Below are 19,788 nucleotides of genomic sequence, written 5' to 3'. Positions count from 1 at the left end.
TATTGTAGGATAGACTATGAAAATAGTAATCATTACTGTATTTTTCAGAATATAAGATGCTCCGGAATATAAGACACACCTAGGTTTAGAGGGGAAAAACAAGGGGAAATTTTTTTTCTAAACCTGGTGCATTCATGTTCAGGAGCGTGTTGTAGATGTTCTCCCCAATCATTGTCCTTCTGTATCCCCATGTGTCCTCTTCTGTCCACCATGTCTCCCCTTCTGTTCGCCCTGTGCTCTCCTTTTCTCCCCCATGTGCCCCCTTCCGTCCCCAGTGTGTCCTCCTGTTTGTCCCACTATGTGCTCCATTGCCCCCTTATGTCCCTCTTGTCCCCATATGCCTCCTACTGTCCCCCTGTGTCTCCTCCTGTTCCCCCTGTGTCCTCTCCTGTTCCCCCTCCTGCCCCCTCCCCTGTGTCCCCTCCTGGCCCCCATCGCATGTCTTCTCCTAACTTCCTGTGTGGTCCTCCTGGCCCCTGCATGTCTCCTCCTGCCCCCCTGTGTGGTCTGCATGGCCCCAAATCTCTACTCCTACCCCCCTGTGTCCCCTGATGTTCCCCCTGTGTCACCTCCTTGCTCTCTGTGTCCCCTTTTTGTCCCCTCCTTCCCCTCTGTGTCACCTCCAGTTCCCCTTTGTCCCCTCCTGGCTTCCCTCCCCTCACATCATCAGCATCATCAGCAGAAGCCGTCACTAGAGAAGCCACGCAGAAGAGGAGAGGTCTGCTGATCACCACTAGGATAGCAGGTGAGGTGAGCCACTCTGCCGCTAATTATTTTTACACACAGGGGAGCAGAGAAGAATTGTGGAGGATGGAGGACCAAACAAGGGGACAAGGCAGGGAGTGCTCGATATCGTGGCAGGTCAGCAGTTTGTATCGGCGGGTGATTGTAAGTCCCTGTCTTTGGAATATAAGATGCAGGGACTTTTTCTCCCCAATTTCAGGGAGAAAAAGCGTGTCTTATATTCCAAAAAATATGGTAGATTGTGAGCTCCTCTGAAGACAGTCAGTGACATGACTATGTACTCTGTAAAATGCTGCAGAAGATATCAGTGCTATATAAATACATAATAATAATAATAGTATGGTAGAACAGACTATGACTATGAATTATATTGAGAGCTTCTCAGAGGGCAGTCAATGGACAATGGCATGACTATGGACTTTGTAAAGAGCTGCAGAAAATTAACCATTATATCAATACATTATTATAACATGATAGTGACATTAAAATATGAATATTGTAGGAGTTAGATTGTAAACTTTTCTGAGGACAGTGAGTGAAATCACTACGTACTCTGTTAGTTTGTTTGTATCAATCCCATTGTTTCTTATTAGGATGGAAACATGACAGTGGTTAGGGAACCTGGATACGTAAACTCCTATTTTCCTGGATCTGTTTTAAAAAGTTTGAGGATGCTCATACCAGTCTTTGCAGTAAAGTTTTTTTTTTTTTTTTTTACTTTCACCCTAGGTGTCATCTGTTATGCCGTTGTCGCTATCATTCCCAGGATAGAACCTTCCCAGAATAATCTTCCTCAGCTTGGGAATAGCCTGGATAATGATGATGGCTTCAGCTGTTGGAAAAGACATGATAACAAAATAGCTGATAATGATTAGTAGACTTAATGCCATGCCTTTGACGCTTATCAAGAAGAGAGACTCAATGATATAGAAAATGACAGAGAATGTGAAGAGCAGAACCATAGTTCTAGTTGCATTGATGTGGGCATGGAGATTAGGTCGAGTGTATCCAGATACATTGTTCTTCATTCTGATTATATGTGTTATAAGAGAGAAAACAGTGACTCCAGTGGAGCCGAGAGCAAGAATGAAGGGTAGACCGCATCCCAGAACAGTGACCATCGCTCTGTATACTGGACTCAAGAGAATTTTTGGGCTAACAAAGGATTCTGAAGTGTTATTTGTCGGAAACTGTGTTGGAAATTCCATGTCAGCCATCCAAAACATTAAGATGCTCATGAAAAATGACCCTATGACTGATAAGAGAAGAACATGAGGCAGGAAGGAGGAGAGGAACTGCTTTAGCCCTACTATGAGTCGATGACTGAAGTTGGAAATGGTAACACAATAATAAGCACAAAGCCAGCCAGTGAGCCAAAAGCTGCTGTACATTAGCGTCATGCCCAGTACAATACAAGTTAAAAGTATTTCCCTCATGTTATACAAAGCAGGCCAAAAGGCAAAAATTAAAGACTCTGTGGATAAAACCAGCTGCATGAAGATGTTCAGCAGCCCCATAGTGAAGTAGATCACACTGGTGGGATTATAATTCAGTCTGAGTTTCAGGCTTTTAAAGCTGAAAGAGACAATGAAAACATTTAAGATAATGCCCATCACTGCCAGCAATATGGTCATGATGGTCTGCAGAAGACTGGCAGCAGACTCCATTGTTGTGATATTCTCAAGCTTCTTGTGTTTGTGATTGTATGAGTTATGAGTGCTAATATACTGTATGTGTTAGAGTCTAACACATGCAAAGCATCAGAAGAGATTGGTTACATTTTTCCATAATAACACAGAGGCAGAGGAATGTTTTGCATTGGTAGCTATAGAAAGGTTTAGCAACTTCTTAAAGTAAACCTGAGATGAAAATAAACTGGTGAGATAAACAATTGTATCTATCCTCTTACTCTTAACCACTTGAGGACCGCCCCCAGCCGATGGGCGGCGGCAAAGTCCGGGCCCAAACGACCGCAATACGCCCATCGGCGGGGGCGGCTGCGGGAGTGGCTATGCGGCGATCGCGTCATTCGTGACGCGATCAGCCGCCGGGGACTGGCTCCGCCCACCGCTCGTAGTAACCCGCCGGCCGTTCGGAAGCGCCGGCGGGTTACTACCACCCGGATCGCCGCTGCACATATGTATAATAGGCTTTGTAATGTATACAAAGCCTATTATACTGGCTGCCTCCTGCCCTGGTGGTCCCAGTGTCCGAGGGACCACCAGGGCAGGCTGCAGCCACCCTAGTCTGCACCCAAGCACACTGATTTCCCCCCCCCTGCCCCCTGATCGCCCACAGCACCCCTCAGACCCCCCCCTGCCCACCCCCCAGACCACTGTTTGCACCCAGTCACCCCCCTAATCACCCATCAATCACTCCCTGTCACTATCTGTCAACGCTATTTTTTTTTTAATCCCCCCCCCTGCCCACTGCCCCCTCCTCATCACCCCCCACCCCTCAGATTCTCCCCAGACCCCCCCCCCAGACCCCCCCCCCCCGTGTACTATATGCATCTATCCCCCCTGATCACCTGTCAATCACCTGTCAATCACCCGTCAATCACCCCCTGTCACTGCCACCCATCAATCAGCCCCTAACCTGCCCCTTGCGGGCAATCTGATCACCCCCCCACACCAATAGATCGCCCGCAGATCCGACATCAGATCACCTCCCAAATCCATTGTTTACATCTATTCTCTCCTCTAAACACCCACTAATTACCCATCAATCACCCATCAATCACCCCCTATCACCACCTGTCACTGTTACCCATCAGATTAGACCCTAATCTACCCCTTGCGGGCACCCAATCACCCGCCCACACGCTCAGATTGCCCTCAGACCCCCCCTTATCAATTCGCCAGTGCAATATTTACATCTGTTATTCCCTGTAATAACCCACTGATCACCTGTCAATCACCTATCAATCACCCCCTGTCACTGCCACCCATCAATCACCCCCTGTCACTGCCACCCATCAATCAGCCCCTAACCTGCCCCTTGCGGGCAATCTGATCACCCACCAACACCAATAGATCGCCCGCAGATCCGACATCAGATCACCTCCCAAGTGCAGTGTATACATCTCTTCTCTCCTCTAAACACCCACTAATTACCCATCAATCACCCCCTATCACCACCTGTCACTGTTACCCATCAGATTAGACCCTAATCTGCCCCTTGCGGGCACCCAATCACCCGCCCACACGCTCAGATTGCCCTCAGACCCCCCCTTATCAATTCGCCAGTGCAATATTTACATCTGTTATTCCCTGTAATAACCCACTGATCACCTGTCAATCACCTATCAATCACCCCCTGTCACTGCCACCCATCAATCACCCCCTGTCACTGCCACCCATCAATCACCCCCTGTCACTGCCACCCATCAATCAGCCCCTAACCTGCCCCTTGCGGGCAATCTGATCACCCACCCACACCAATAGATCGCCCGCAGATCCGACATCAGATCACCTCCCAAGTGCAGTGTTTACATCTCTTCTCTCCTCTAAACACCCACTAATTACCCATCAATCACCCCCTATCACCACCTGTCACGGTTACCCATCAGATTAGACCCTAATCTGCTCCTTGCGGGCACCCAATCACCCGCCCACACCTCAGAACGTCCTCAGACCCCAGCCCTGATCACCTCGCTAGTGCATTGCTTGCATCTATTTCCCCCCTCTAATCACACCTTGAGAAACCCATCAATCACCTCCTGTCACCCCCTAGCACACCTACCCATCAGATCAGGCCCTAATTTGCCCTGTGTGGGCTCCTGATCACTCGGCCAAACCCTCAGATCCCCCTCAGACCCCCTTCCGATCACCTCCCCAGTGCATTGATTGCATCTATTTTCCCCTCTAACCGCCCCCTGAGACACCCATCAATCACCTCCTGTCACCCCCCTAGCACTCCTATCCATCAGATCAGGCCCAAAACATCCTGTCATCTAAGAGGCCACCCTGCTTATGAAAGGTTCCACAAAATTTGCCCCCTCATAGACCACCTGTCATCAAAATTTGCAGATGCTTATACCCCTGAACAGTCATTTTGAGAAATTTGGTTTCCAGACTACTCACAGTTTTGGGCCCGTAAAATGCCAGGGCAGTATAGGAACCCCACAAGTGACCCCATTTTAGAAAGAAGACACCCCAAGGTATTCTGTTAGGTGTATGATGAGTTCATAGAAGATTTTATTTTTTGTCAAAAGTTAGCGGAAATTGGATTTTTATTGTTTTTTTCACAAAGTGTCATTTTTCACTAACTTGTGACAAAAAATAAAATCTTCTATGAACTCACCATACCCCTAACGGAATACCTTGGGGTGTCTTCTTTCTAAAATGGGGTCACTTGTGGGGTTCCTATACTGCCCTGGCATTTTAGGGGCCCTAAACCGTGAGGAGTAGTCTAGAAAACAAATGCCTCAAAATGACCTGTGAATAGGACGTTGGGCCCCTTAGCGCACCTAGGCTGCAAAAAAGTGTCACACATGTGGTATCGCCATACTCAGGAGAAGTAGTATAATGTGTTTTGTGGTGTATTTTTACACATATCCATGCTGGGTGGGAGAAATCTCTCTGTAAATGGACAATTGTGTGTAAAAAAAATCAAAAATGTGTCATTTACAGAGATATTTCTCCCACCCAGCATGGTTATATGTAAAAATACACCACAAAACACATTATACTACTTCTTCTGAGTACGGCGATACCACATGTGTGACACTTTTTTTGCAGCCTAACTGTGCTAAGGGGCCCAAAGTCCAATGAGTACCTTTAGGATTTCACAGGTCATTTTGAGACATTTGGGTTCAAGACTACTCCTCACGGTTTAGGGCCCCTAAAATGCCAGGGCAGTATAGGAACCCCACAAGTGACCCCATTTTAGAAAGAAGACACCCAAGGTATTCTGTTAGGTGTATGATAAGTTCATAGAAGATTTTATTTTTTGTCACAAGTTAGCGGAAATTGATATGTATTGTTTTTTTTTTCACAAAGTGTCATTTTCCGCTAACTTGTGACAAAAAAAAAAATCTTCTATGAACTCACCATACTCCTAACAGAATACCTTGGGGTGTCTTCTTTCTAAAATGGGGTCACTTGTGGGGTTCCTATACTGCCCTGGCATTTTAGGGGCCCTAAACCGTGAGCAGTAGTCTAGAATCCAAATGCCTCAAAATGACCTGTGAATAGGACGTTAGGCCCCTTAGCGCACCTAGGTTGCAAAAAAGTGTCACACATGTGGTATCGCCGTACTCAGAAGAAGTAGTATATTGTGTTTTGGGGTGTATTTTTACACATACCCATGCTGGGTGGGAGAAATCTCTCTGTAAATGGACAATTGTGTGTAAAAAAAAATCAAACAATTGTCATTTACAGAGATATTTCTCCCACCCAGCATGGGTATGTGTAAAAATACACCCCAAAACACATTATACTACTTCTCCTGAGTACGGCGGTACCACATGTGTGGCACTTTTTTGCACCCTAAGTGCGCTAAGAGGCCCAAAGTCCAATGAGTACCTTTAGGATTTCACAGGTCATTTTGCGACATTTGGTTTCAAGACTACTCCTCACGGTTTAGGGCCCCTAAAATGCCAGGGCAGTATAGGAACCCCACAAATGACCCCATTTTAGAAAGAAGACACCCCAAGGTATTCCGTTAGGAGTATGGTGAGTTCATAGAAGATTTTATTTTTTGTCACAAGTTAGCGGAAAATGACACTTTGTGAAAAAAAACAATTAAAATCAATTTCCGCTAACTTGTGACAAAAAAAAAAAATCTTCTATGAACTCACCATCCTCCTAACGGAATACCTTGGGGTGTCTTCTTTCTAAAATGGGGTAATTTGTGGGGTTCCTATACTGTCCTGGCATTTTAGGGGCCCTAAACCGTGAGGAGTAGTCTTGAAACGAAATTTCTCAAAATGACCTGTGAAATCCTAAAGGTACTCATTGAACTTTGGGCCCCTTAGCGCAGTTAGGGTGCAAAAAAGTGCCACACATGTGGTATCGCCGTACTCAGGAGAAGTAGTATAATGTGTTTTGGGGTGTATTTTTACACATACCCATGCTGAGTGGGAGAAATATCTCTATAAATAGACAATTGTGTGTAAAAAAAATTAAACAATTGTCATTTACGGAGATATTTCTCCCACCCAGCATAGGTATGTGTAAAAATACACCCCAAAACACATTATACTACTTCTCCTGAGTATGGCAATACCACATGTGTGGCACTTTTTTACAGCCTAACTGCGCTAAGGGGCCAAAAGTCCAATGAGCATCTTTAGGCTTTACAGGGGTGCTTACAATTAGGCACCCCCCAAAATGCCAGGACAGTGAACACACCCCACAAATGACCCCATTTTGGAAAGTAGACACTTCAAGGTATTCAGAGAGGAGCATAGTGAGTCTGTGGCAGATTTCATTTTTTTTTGTCGCAAGTTAGAAGAAATGGAAACTTTTTTTTTTTCTTTTTTTTGTCAGAAAGTGTCATTTTCCGCTAACTTGTGACAAAAAATAAAATCTTCTATGAACTCACCATGCCTCTCACTGAATACTTTGGGATGTCTTCTTTCCAAAATGGGGTCATTTGGGGGGTATTTGTACTATCCTGGAATTTTAGCCCCTCATGAAACCTGACAGGTGCGCAGAAAAGTCAGAGATGCTTGAAAATGGGAAAATTCACTTTTGGCACCATAGTTTGTAAACGCTATAACTTTTACCCAATCCAATAAATATACACTGAATGGTTTTTTTTTTTATCAAAGACATGTAGCAGAATAACTTTCGCGCTCAAATGTATAGGAAATTTTACTTTATTTGAAAAATGTCAGCACAGCAAGTTAAAAAAGTCATTTTTTTGCCAAAATTCATGTCTTTTTTGATGAATATAATAAAAACTAAAACTCGCAGCAGCAAACAAATAGCAGCAAAAGAAAGCTGTATTAGTGACAAGAAAAGGAGGTAAAATTCATTTAGGTGGTAGGTTGTATGACCGAGCAATAAACCGTGAAAGCTGCAGTGGTCTGAATGGAGAAAAAGGCTCTGGTCCTTAAGGGGCGAAAAGACTGTGGTCCTGAAGTGGTTAAAATTGACCTTTTTTTTTTTTTTTTTTTTTAGATATCCCATGATTTTATTTTATTTTGACACATTAATATGTAGATTTACAGGTGAAGATCGCAAAACGTAGAATATTGTGCAAAAATTAATTTATTTCAGGCATTTAACTCAAAAAGGCAAAACGAATATATGAAATAGACTCATTACATGCAAATCGAGATAGGTCATGCCTTTGTTTGTTATAATTGTGATGAATATGGCTTATAGCTTATGAAAACCTCCAAATCACAATATCAGAAAATGAGAATGTTACATGAAATCAATAAAACAAAGATTTTAAATAGAAAAATGTTGGACCTTTGAAAAATATAATCATGCATATGTACTCAGTACTTGGTTTGGGCCCCTTTTGCATCAATTACTGCCTGAATGCGATGTGGCTGCTTTGTGGCATGGATGTTATCAGTCTGTGGCAATGCTAGGGTGTTATGGAAGATTAGGATGCTTTAATAGTGGCCTTCAGTTTTCTGCATTGTTCATTCTCATGTCTCTCATCTCTCTCTTGGCAATGTCCCATAGATTTTCTCTGGGGTTCAATTCAGGAGAGTTTTCTGGCCAATCAAGCACAGTAGCTCCATGGTCATTGAACCAGGGTTTGGTACTTTTAGAAGTGTGGGCAGGTGCCAAGTCCTGTTGGAAAATGAAGTCAGCATCTTCATAAAGTTTGTCTGCTGAAGAAAGCATGAAGTGCTTCAAAATCGTCCTGGTAGATTGCTGCATTGACTTAATGAAGCACAGTGGACCAACACCAGCAGATGACATTGCTCTCCAAATCAACACAGACTGTGGAAACTTCACACTGGACTTCAAGCATCTTGAATTGTATGCCTCTCCATTCTTTCTCCAGACTGTGGTTCCTTGGTTCCCAAATGAGATACAAATTTTTCTCTCATCAGAAAAGAGAACTTTAGACCACTGAGCAACAGACCAGTTATTTTTTCTTTAGCCCAGGTAAGACGCTTCTGGCGTTGTTTGTTAATCAAGAGCGGCTTGACAAGAGAAATATGACATTTGAAGACCATGTCCAGGTTCCGTCTGTGTGTGTTGGCTCTTGATGCACTCCAGCCTCATTCCACACCTTGTGAAAGTCCACAACATTTCTGAATGGCCTTTTCCTGACAATCATCTCCAGGCTGCTGCCATCCCTACTGCTTGTCCACCTTTTTCTTTTACACTTTTTCCTTCCCCATAACATTCTATTAATGTGCTTTGATAAAGCACTTAAAGGGAACCTTAACTGTGGGGGAAAAAAAACCCTCACTTACCTGGGGCTTTGCCAAGCCTCGTGCAGCCGTCCTGTGCCCGCGCCGGTCCTTCGTTGCCCTCCGGTCTCCCTCCGCGGCAAAGTTTCGTTTTTGGCCGACTGCCAGTCCTCCTCCGGGAAAGTGTCCTCTTCTTCCGCATTCCCTGACGTAAAGCGCCGTAAAGCGCCGTAAAGTGCATCATCCGGACGCGCTTTACGGCTGGGTATGTGATCCATGGACGCGCTTTACGGCGCTTTACGTCAGGGAATGCGGAAGAAGAGGACGCTTTGCCGGAGGACGACTGGCAGTCGGCCGAAAACGAAACTTAGCCGCGGAGGGAGACCGGAGGGCACCGAAGGACCGGCGCGGGCACAGGACGGCTGCAGGAGGCTTGGCAAAGCCCCAGGTAAGTGAGTTTATTTTTCCCCCCACAGTTAAGGTTCCCTTTAAGGTGGCCATACACTGGTCGATTTGCCATCAGATCGACCAACAGATAGATCCCTCTCTGATCGAATCTGACCAGAGAGGGATCGTATGGCTGCCTTTACTACAAACAGATTGTGAATCAATTTCAGCATGAAATCGATTCACCATCTGTGAAGCTGCCGCCGACCCCCCTGCATACATTACCTGATCCGGCCGGTGCGAGTCCCCCGGTCTCAGCTGTCTTCTTCTCCGCGCTTGGCTCCAGGGCTCCAGCTTCACTTCACTTCCTGTCCAGGGAAGTTTAAACAGTAGAGGGCGCTCTATTGTTGTCGGGACAGGAAGAAATGAAGCCTGACGGAACCCAGCGGAGAAGGAGCAGCAGTTACAGCGGTTTCACGCGCCGGCAGAGTAGGTAATGTTTTGCCACTAGCGTCGGTCGTCGGACATTCGGATGCTGCTATCAACGCACTCCCGACACACCAGCCATCGAGCGAAATCTTCTGCATGGACGGATCGACGGGAACTATCGATTTTGGACGGAAATCGATTGTTCGGTCAGTGTTTGCACAACGATTTCACAGCAGATTCGATCACAGTGATCGAATCTGCTGTATATCGGCGGGAAAATCATTAGGTGTATGGGCCCCTTTAGGGAACATGCAACTTCTTTTGCAATTACCTTTTGAGGTTTTCCCTCCTCATGGAGGCTCAGGAGCCCTTTGTAGGTGTTTTGCCTTGAGGAAGTGAACATAGCATTCATCATCAATGCAGCAACGAAATGGGTTTTATAAATCAAGTCAGTACAATGAATGACATTTGAGTATATAACCGGTCATTAGCTGAGAAAGTGACAGTAATTTGTTTAAAAATTTCTTTAACTTGACAATAAATATTTTTACCATAAAATCATTGTTTTGCTGAAAAATACGTGAAAAAGCTGACAGGGTTAATCTGCATTCAATCTAGGAAGTTCTGACATACACATAATTATAATTTTATAGTTATATTATTTGTTTTATTGGATTTATATACAGCCAACATATTATGCATTATGCAAATAAGGTTATAGACAATGATAATACAACATAATTAGTGATGATCGTAATGAGCAAAAATAGATTTAGCAAAATTTTGCGTAAATTTTCGCAATTAAGCCTAGACGTAATTACGATTTGCAAACTAAGTTGATTTTGTAGTCACTCTAATTTCACATAAAAATGTGCGTAATTTTTTATGCCAACTTTGGAGGTTAATAGCAAAGCCCCCATAAATGCTATTGACACCAAAATTGCTACCTATGTTAATGGGAATAGTGGGTACAAGGGAAAAAATAATTTTCCAAATAGACCATAAAGTTTTTTAAAAAATCGACTAAAAAAAAGGAAAGAAAAAATGGTTTTTGAACTTGGAAAAGTTTAAAAGCCATTTTCTTTGCATTTTTAAAATCGATTTTCTCAAACTACAATGTGTTTTTGAAAAATTATTTTTTTTGCATTGTAGCTAATATTCTCCTTAACTTATGTACCAATTTTGGTAGCAATAGAACATATGGGGGCTTTGCTATCAACCGCCAAAATCGGCACAAAATTTCGCGAAATTGCGCAACATTAAGGCGAACAATTACGCAAAATTATGAAATACTACTATTACATACAAAATCAATTACGATTTTGCCTGAAATTTTGCATTATGATTATGATGCGAAAATGCAAATTTCGATGCAAAAATTCTCATATGCAAAATTTCAGCTCATCACTGAACACAAAGGGCTTGATTCACAAAGCGGTGCTAACAGTTAGCATGCCCGTGAAAAGCCCTTTATCACGCCTAAACTCAGTTTAGGCGTGATAAGTTTAGGTGTGATAAGTTTAGGTGTGATAAGTTTAGGTGTGATAAGTTTAGGTGTGATAAGTTTAGGCGTGATAACTATAGCACCAACTGGGTTAGCACCGCAGTGCACAGCTGATCCAAAGTTTTGCACTAGCAAAGTCCGGTGCACTTCGCATTGAGTTTAATTGCGCTGCTTTGCGTGCGGGACTTTGCCCGCAATCTAAACTTATCTAAACTTATCACGCCTAAACTTATCATGCCTAAACTTATCACGCCTAAACTAGCTTTTCACCAGCGTGGTGCAATGGTTATCACGCATAAAGTCTCTAACTGGGTAAGCACCGCTTTGTTAATCAAGCCCAATATAGGTAATACACAATGCCAGATTAATACACTGGAGTGGTAGTCCATTATTGTAGCAATATGGTATGGATTTGACCAGCCGCGGGCAATCTACAGCCTGCGGGCCAGATTTGGCCTGCAGGCGCTATGAAGTCAGCCTGTCAATAGAGGGCTAGCTTCCGCTCCTCTCCCCTTCTCCCTCCCACCGTCCTTAGAACGATACATGCAGAGCACATAGAAGAAACCAACTCACCCTATCACTATCTCCAGTGGTGATCTCCATGGTAACGGTGATATTATGTGACCTGCCATCATTACATAACAGTGTGTCACATGACGCTGCCATTGCCATGGAGATTGCCCCTGTAGAGTGTGATAGGATGAGTTACATCCAATCCTTCCCTGCCATTCTTCTGCATGGATGGGGTGGGGGAGGAAAGGAGAGAGTGGATTAGCTGCAGTGGCAGTGGACCACATTCAAGAGGAATGCGACCCGATCCTTATAAAGTTTGCCCACCCCTGAATTAGACTGTGAGCGCCTCTGAGAAAAGTCAGTGACATAAGGGTACATTGACAAAACTGTGTTAAGATTAGGGATGGTCGGAAATGCCAATTTCTGATTCTGCGGAAAATCCGCATTCCGCCATTGCCAATTACTGCTACTGCTACCAATTTCCGTGGAATTTCCAATTGCCGAAATTTCCCCTGATTTTAACATCAATTTTCTCAAAAACTATAACGTCTTTTTGAAAACTTTTAAAATTTCCGCCTAAATCCCTATTCTCTGATTGGTTTATTCATTCTGAGTCTTCTGATTGGCTTAAAATTACTGCATATCGAATAATGCAGATTTTCTGCATTTTACAACACAGTAAAAATCCACCACCTTTAGCGGTTAATAGCAAAGGCCCCATAAGTCCTAGAAACACAAACTTTTCAGGGTTTATTAAACTGAATCTTGTGAACAAGATGCAAAAAAGGTTTTCAAAAAGACCTTATAGTTTTTGAGAAAATCAATGTTAAAGTTGGCAGAAATTTCCACAATTCTGCATTTCCGCTGAATCCGAATGAGCATCCCTAGATAAGAGGAATAACACGAGTAGAGAGCTCAATATGCATAAGACTTTATGCATGTTATTTGCTTACTGCAGTTTAGTGAATATACCCCATAGTTCCTTATTAGGATGGAGATAAGACAGTGGTTAGGGAATCTGGATACATACACTCCTACTTTCCTGGAGAAATTTCACTCATTAACTACTTTATGAAATTTGCGGATACTAGTACTAGTCTTATCATAAAGTAGTTTTTTTTTTAATTTAATGCTCAACACAGTGCTGGGCCGAAATTACGCATTAGCGTAATTACGCATCGTAATTCACTACAAATGCACCGTAAGCGTTACGTGTAAGGTTACGGTATTACGCGTAATTAATTACGCGTAGACCGTAGGTTACGTTATTACGCGTAACAAATTACGCGTAAGACAGTAAACTCCTATTGAAATTACACAGTCTGCCGTAATCGCGTAATATTACGCTCCCGTATAATATAAAAAAGATGCCGACTTTAAGGGTTAATAGCAAAGCCCCCTTAAGTGCTAAGAGCCTCAAATTTGGAGAATATATTAAGGAGATCAGAAGGAATAAGAGGAAATTTTTTTTTTCAAAAAGACCTTATAGTTTTTGAGAAAATCGATGTTAAAGTTTCAAAGGAAAAATATATACATTTAAAAATCCGCCGACTTTAACGGTTAATAGCAAAGCCTGCTTAAAATTTAAAAACACCAAATTCCCAGGGTATATTAAGGGGATCAGTGGGAATAAGAGGAAATTTTTTTTTTCAAAAATCAGAAGGAACCCCCTTCAAATCAGAAGAAACCCCATTGGTCTGCTAAGGACCAATGGGGCTCCTTGGAGCCCAAATACAAAGATGCTTTAGAGAGCTATATAGCTCAGAGCTCTGTCGGGTGTGTAGGACGCTAAGTCCCCGCCGGCTCTCGCAGCCCTCCCCGCCTCTCCCACATGTCACCTATATACATGCTGGCACCCATGGGTGCCAGCATGTATATGGGTGACAGGTGTGGGTGGAGTGGATGGCGGGAGCCGGCGGGGACTTACAGTATGTATGCGGCGGCCGGCGGGTGAGCGGCGAGTGACGTCGGGTGCGGTGGAGTTACAAAGTAACAAAGTTGTTACATTGTAACAACTTTGTTACATTGTAACTGATTAGCCAATTTCCGAGGATATTGCGTGGGAACTGGCTTTTAAAGGGACAGGTAAGTATTAATGGTTAATTAAGAATATTAACCCCCTTGGCGGTATGAAAAATACCGCCAGGGGGCAGCGCAGCAGTTTTTTTTTAATTTATTTTTTTAAAATCATGTAGCGAGCCCAGGGCTCCCTACATGATAGCCGCTGCTCAGCGGCATCGCCCCAGCCCCGCCGATCGCCTCCGGCGACAGGCGATCAGGAAATCCCGTTCTAAGAACGGGATTTCCTGGAGGGCTTCCCCCGTCGCCATGGCGACGGGGCGGGATGACGTCACCGACGTCAGCGACGTCGGGACGTCATTGGGAGACCCGATCCACCCTTTGGCGCTGCCTGGCACTGATTGGCCAGGCAGCGCAGGGGTCTGGGGGGGGGGGGCGCGCGCCACACCGGATAGCGGCGATCTGGCGCGCGGCGGCGGCGATCGGGGTGCTGGCGCAGCTAGCAAAGTGCTAAATTATGAAGATCGGCCCAGTAGGGCCTGAGCGGCACCCTCCGGCGGCTTACCCCGTGTCACACACGGGGTTACCGCTAAGGAGGTTAAAGGACTTTTTTCGTGGTTATGTTTTTTGTTCAATTAAAATACTTTTTCTAAGTGTTTGTGTGTTTATTTACTTTTAACTCTTAAAGGAAATGGGTAAGGAGTACAAGTACCCCTATACTCATTTCTCCTGGGAGGGGGGGTGGGCATCTGGGGGACCCCTTTTTAAAGGGGACTCCCAGTTGCCACCATGAACCCCCCCCCCCCAGGAAATCGCGGCCTCCACCTCCACCGCCCATCGGAGGTGGAGAAGAGCCCCTTGTCCTTGAATTGGACAAGGGCTCGGAGGGGGAGGGGAAAGCTTGGCTGCCCCTCCCCTTCAGAGACCCCCCAATCCATGGACCATGCGGGCTGGTATAATCAGGGTGCGGAGCCCCACGCGGCCGGTGCTCCGCATTCTGGCTATCCCAGCCTGCATGGGGGACAAGGGGTTAAAGAGGTCTGGGAGGGGGGACCCCACGTCGTTTTTTTTTTAATATTTCCCACACTCGGAACGCAGTAAGTAAAACTCTTCCCACTTGGGGGAATCTATGAAAATAAAACACTATTGTTACCTGTGCAAAAAAAACTGACATTTTCCACATTTAAAAGACATTTTTACCCTTGAAACTTAAAAATCGATTTTCTCAACAAAAAAAGGTCTTTTTGAAAAAAAAATGTTTCCTCTTATTCCCACTGATCCCCTTAATATACCCTGGGAATTTGGTGTTCCTAAATTTTAAGCAGGCTTTGCTATTAACCGTTAAAGTCGGCGGGTTTTTAAATGTATATATTTTTCCTTTGAAACTTTAACATCGATTTTCTCAAAAACTATAAGGTCTTTTTGAAAAAAATTTTTCCCTCTTATTCCTTCTGATCTCCTTAATATATTCTCCAAATTTGAGGCTCTAAGCAATTAAGGGGGCTTTGCTATTAACCCTTAAAGTTGGCGGCTACCTAACATTGATCCATGCGTCAACTTTTCCGCTTGGGAACATGGCCTTACGCATTAATTGCTAGTAGGAAATTACGCGTAAGGCAATAACGTAACAGCCTGCATTACGGTATTCTTACGTGTAATTGCGTAAGGGCTATGCGTAATTACAGACATGAAACGTAATTAAATGTCTACGCCGTAAGCGTAATTCCGTATTTCGTAATAGCGTAAAATTACGCGTAATGATCCGTAAGCGTAGTTTTTTCCATTACGCCCAGCACTGGCTCAACATTTAGATATGATCCGTTATTTCATTGATTACATCTTCCCCAGGACATAATACTGCCCATAATCCGACTAAACTCAGAAGTGTGGGTAGGTGGGTGGCTGGGTGCCAACGGATAAACAAGTGCTAGCTGGGTGCTGATAGTGTGCTGTGGAGTGCTGACTGGTGGCTGGCTGGGGCAGCATGCACACACACACTATACATGCCCACACAGAAATAGTGTGCACACACAACACACACGCACGCATGCACACATATACACACACACACTGTTCTTACATACACTGCACATACATACACACACGGCTGTATTTTTAGGCAAAACAATGAGATGGTCACTGTTTGAAACTGCTGTTATGCTGGGTACACATGATACGTTTTTCTACTCGATTTTCTATCTGATCGTTTTTTCCACTTGATTCTCCGCTCGATTCTCTTATCTTCTGCACGTTTTTCTTATCTTTCTCCATTCACTTCTATGAGAAATTGACCCAAAAAACCATCGGATGGAATATCAGACATGTCGGAAATTATCCATCGAATCCATCTATCGAGCAGAAAAACGTATGGTGTTTACCCAGCATTATACTGTAGGATCTTGGACTCAGTATTAGACATCAAGTTCTCAATGAGGTACAGTCAGACAACAATATGATGGATATCGATCTTACCTTCTTCACTGTGTCTGTCTGTAATCAGACACCATAAGCTCACTAGCCTGAGTGAGATAAGAATCTAAGACTGTCTCCTGAGGGCTGTCTGAAAGGGATGGTGTACAAAATATACTCCTTTGTCTGTAACTTAGTGCTTGCAGTCATCAGAACATTGCTGCAAACTGAGACATTTTTTACAAACCCTGGGGAGCAGGGACCGTGTAAAAATTCCAAAGTTTGTATAATACCTTATAAATGTGGTGGGCAGATGTAGTCATTAGAACAACGGTACAGAGAACAGACAGTTTCTTGTTTTTACGGACCCTTAATTTTTCTGGGACTCTTATCAGTTTGCCACCTCTAGGGTGTGCCGTTCTGAAATAATTGCCTCAGGTTATGTTAGGATAGAACCGGCAGTTTTTTTGTTTTTTTTACTGTAATTTAACAAAGCAACTACTATGAACTATATATTTTTTTTTCTTTTGCACATCCCTAAGGGGATAAAGTTTTTTTGTTTTTTTTGTTTTGCTTTTAAATTGCAACTTTGATGTCATTATGTTATGCACAGAATGATGTGGATCAGTTTTTTTCTGTTTGTGGTGAGACCTTCTACCTTCAGTATGCTTGCTTGATGTTTTACCAAGGGCGAATCCTGTCCAGAATCATCTTCCTTAGCTTTGGAATGGCTTGGGCAATGATCATGGCTTCAGCTGTTGGAAAAGACGTTATGATAAACCACATGATGACACTGCGATCTGAAAAGGGATTTCTGAGGAATGTCATCCACAGGAACTCAGTGATATAGGAAATGATTGAGAATATGAGGAACAGGACCATTGTTCTTGTTGCACTGAAGAGGGACTGGAGGTTTGGACTGTTGTATCCAGCCACGTTGTCTTTCATATTGTTTATATGTCTTATAAGAGAGGCGACTGTGACTCCAGTGGAGCCCAGAGTGAAAATGAAGGGTAGACAGCAGCCCAAGAGAGTGACTATCACACTGTATACAGGATTTATAATGACTACTGGGAAAACAAAAGATTTCTGAGTATAATTTGTTGGTGACTGAATCGGAAGTATCATTCTAGCCATCCAAAACAGTAAAATGCTCATGGAAAATGGCCCTATGACTGACAAGAGAAGAATATGCGGCAGAAAGGAAGCCAGGAACTGTTTTAAGATACCGAGGAACCAATGGCTGAAGTTGGAAATGGTAACACAGTAGCAAGTACAAAGCCAGCCAGTCATCCAAAAGCTGCTGTACATCACAGTCATGCTCAGCATAATCATACTGAAAGATATTTCTTTAGTGAAGATATAGATGAAAGCCTCTACAGTGAAGAGCAGGTCCATGAAGACATTCAGCAGTCCCATAATGAAGTAGATCAAACTGGTGGGATTAGAAGTTGGCCTAGTCTTCATGCTTTTAAAGCTGAAAGACACAATGCAAGCATTTAAGGTAAAACCTACTACTACTTGCATGGTGGTGACAGTGGCAGTGATGATATTCGCTGCCAAACCCATTGTGTTGATAAAGTCAAGTCTCTGTTGTTGGTGGTTTTGTAAGCTTGTGGTGCTGCTGAGTCATATATGAATGCAAATGATCTCCAAGCCTTTGTTACTCATTAACATAATAAGACACTGTGACAAATGAAATGTTTTCTTTTGAAGGTGAAACAAGGCTTATTGTACAGAGTAATTATCAAACCTTTCCTCTAAGCTCAGGGGTAACTGAAGTGGTACATGGGTCTCATTTTAAAGGGAATCTGAAGTGAAAATAAACTTATAATATAATGAACTGTATGTGTAGTACAGCTTAGAAATAGAACATGAATAGCAAAGAGAAGAGTCCATATTGTTTCCAGTACAGGAAGAGTTAAGAAACCTTAGAATCCTGTCAGATGCCTATCAGGTCGAATCTGACAGGAATCTATCTGATGTGTTAACACATTTCAGAATTAAATCTATTAAAAAATCGATCGATGTGCAATGTTGCATCATTCGATCTGCTGCAGCAGCCGGTTGACCTAGATTTTCCACCCGGACTGATCTAAATTTTCCCTCCAGACCGATCAAGCAATCACGGTCTCCCACTGAATAGGTGCTGGCTTACTGAACAGGAAGAGTTGAGATTTGAACCCAGGTCTCCTGTGTCAGAGGTAGAGCCCTTAACCATTACACTATCCATATCCAGCCACTTTCCAGTATCCAGCCACAAGGAAGGACCCAATCATTATATTTATTTGTATTGTCTCATATGCATCTACTATTGGGCACCTCCCATCCATTGGGTTGCAGGTATTATATGGTGGGTGGCGGCGGGTACAGGAAACCCGAAGGCCGTTTCATGCTGGGCGCTTCATGGGAGGCTATATCGGCCTCAGTGGAATACTTCATTTGATTTTATTTTTTTCCACTGCTAACTTCTTGTTCCCATGGCTGCCAGATCTGAACGCTTCAGTATAGGCATTCCATCACCTAGTTGGTTGGCTCAGTGTGTGTATAAGTGGGGGTTGGAAAAGTGATGACAGGGAGAGTCATAGCCTTATATTCTTCTCCCATGGCAAGAGTGGGGGTGAATGGGGTAATCTCTGAGCCATTTCTTATAAAGAAGGGAACTTGGCAGGAGTGTCCCCTTTCTCCACTCATTTTTGCCTTATGCCTGGAGCCTGTGATCTGTTACATTAGAAATAACGTAACCTCCTAACGACTGCATCACGCCGATAGGTGTGACTGCGGTGGCTCTGGACTGCCCATGGCGTCACGTCCTGGGGGAATGTTTTGCCATTAAGAGGCTCTAGCAGGACGTTTTTATAAGTCAGCTTGTCATTAAGTAGTTACGTTTTTATAATAGCAATTTGCATATACTCCAGAATGTTATGAAGAGTGTTCAGATGAATTGCATATTCCTTCTTTACCATAAAAATTAACTGAATACCAAAAAAACCTTTCCACTGCATTTCATTGCTGTCATTAAAGAACCTGCTGTGATAATTTCAGTAATCGTCTTGATAACTCAGGTGAGAATGTTGAGGAGCACAAATAAAAACAGGGAACCTCAAGAGCCCCAATAGTGTAATACGTACTGGACAAGGTGGCAATAAGTTTGTATTGCTAGATACTCACAAGTCAGGGTCACCAGCAGGAAACCACTGTAAAGGCAGGTGGGGAGATTGTCCTGACCCCACTCAGGATTAAGAAGTCGCTCTCTGTAGACAGGAAAAATGGTAGCAACCCTCCACCAAGGGTGGACTCAAAATTGTATACAATGAACAGAGGCGCCAAAAGCATAAGATTAGATTAAATGAGATTAAAATCCAATTTAAATGGCAAAATTGAAGGAGGAAGTGGTGGTCTTACCTCCCTCACGCAGACACGACAACGACTGCGATTCAGACATTCAAAC

At 43.6% G+C, this 19,788-nt stretch overlaps 2 protein-coding genes across 2 annotated transcripts; both read right to left on the bottom strand.

Annotated features, from left to right (window-relative positions):
- Nucleotides 1-1,469: 1,469 nt before the first annotated feature.
- Nucleotides 1,470-9,354, bottom strand: LOC137526057 (taste receptor type 2 member 40-like). Its single transcript, XM_068247270.1, has 2 exons — nucleotides 9,140-9,354; nucleotides 1,470-2,319 (listed from the first exon to the last, which is right to left on the bottom strand). The coding sequence occupies exons 1-2, from the start codon at nucleotides 9,352-9,354 to the stop codon at nucleotides 1,470-1,472; spliced, it is 1,065 nt and encodes a 354-aa protein (XP_068103371.1).
- Nucleotides 9,355-17,018: 7,664 nt separating this feature from the next.
- LOC137526056 (taste receptor type 2 member 40-like) lies at nucleotides 17,019-17,906 on the bottom strand. Its single transcript, XM_068247269.1, has one exon. The coding sequence runs from the start codon at nucleotides 17,904-17,906 to the stop codon at nucleotides 17,019-17,021; it is 888 nt and encodes a 295-aa protein (XP_068103370.1).
- Nucleotides 17,907-19,788: the final 1,882 nt, after the last annotated feature.

Source organism: Hyperolius riggenbachi, chromosome 7 (genome assembly GCF_040937935.1).
Source record: "Hyperolius riggenbachi isolate aHypRig1 chromosome 7, aHypRig1.pri, whole genome shotgun sequence".
Taxonomy (NCBI): Eukaryota; Metazoa; Chordata; class Amphibia; order Anura; family Hyperoliidae; genus Hyperolius; species Hyperolius riggenbachi.
Note: the sequence above shows the minus strand (reverse complement) of the source record. Positions and strands in the feature narration are given on the sequence as shown.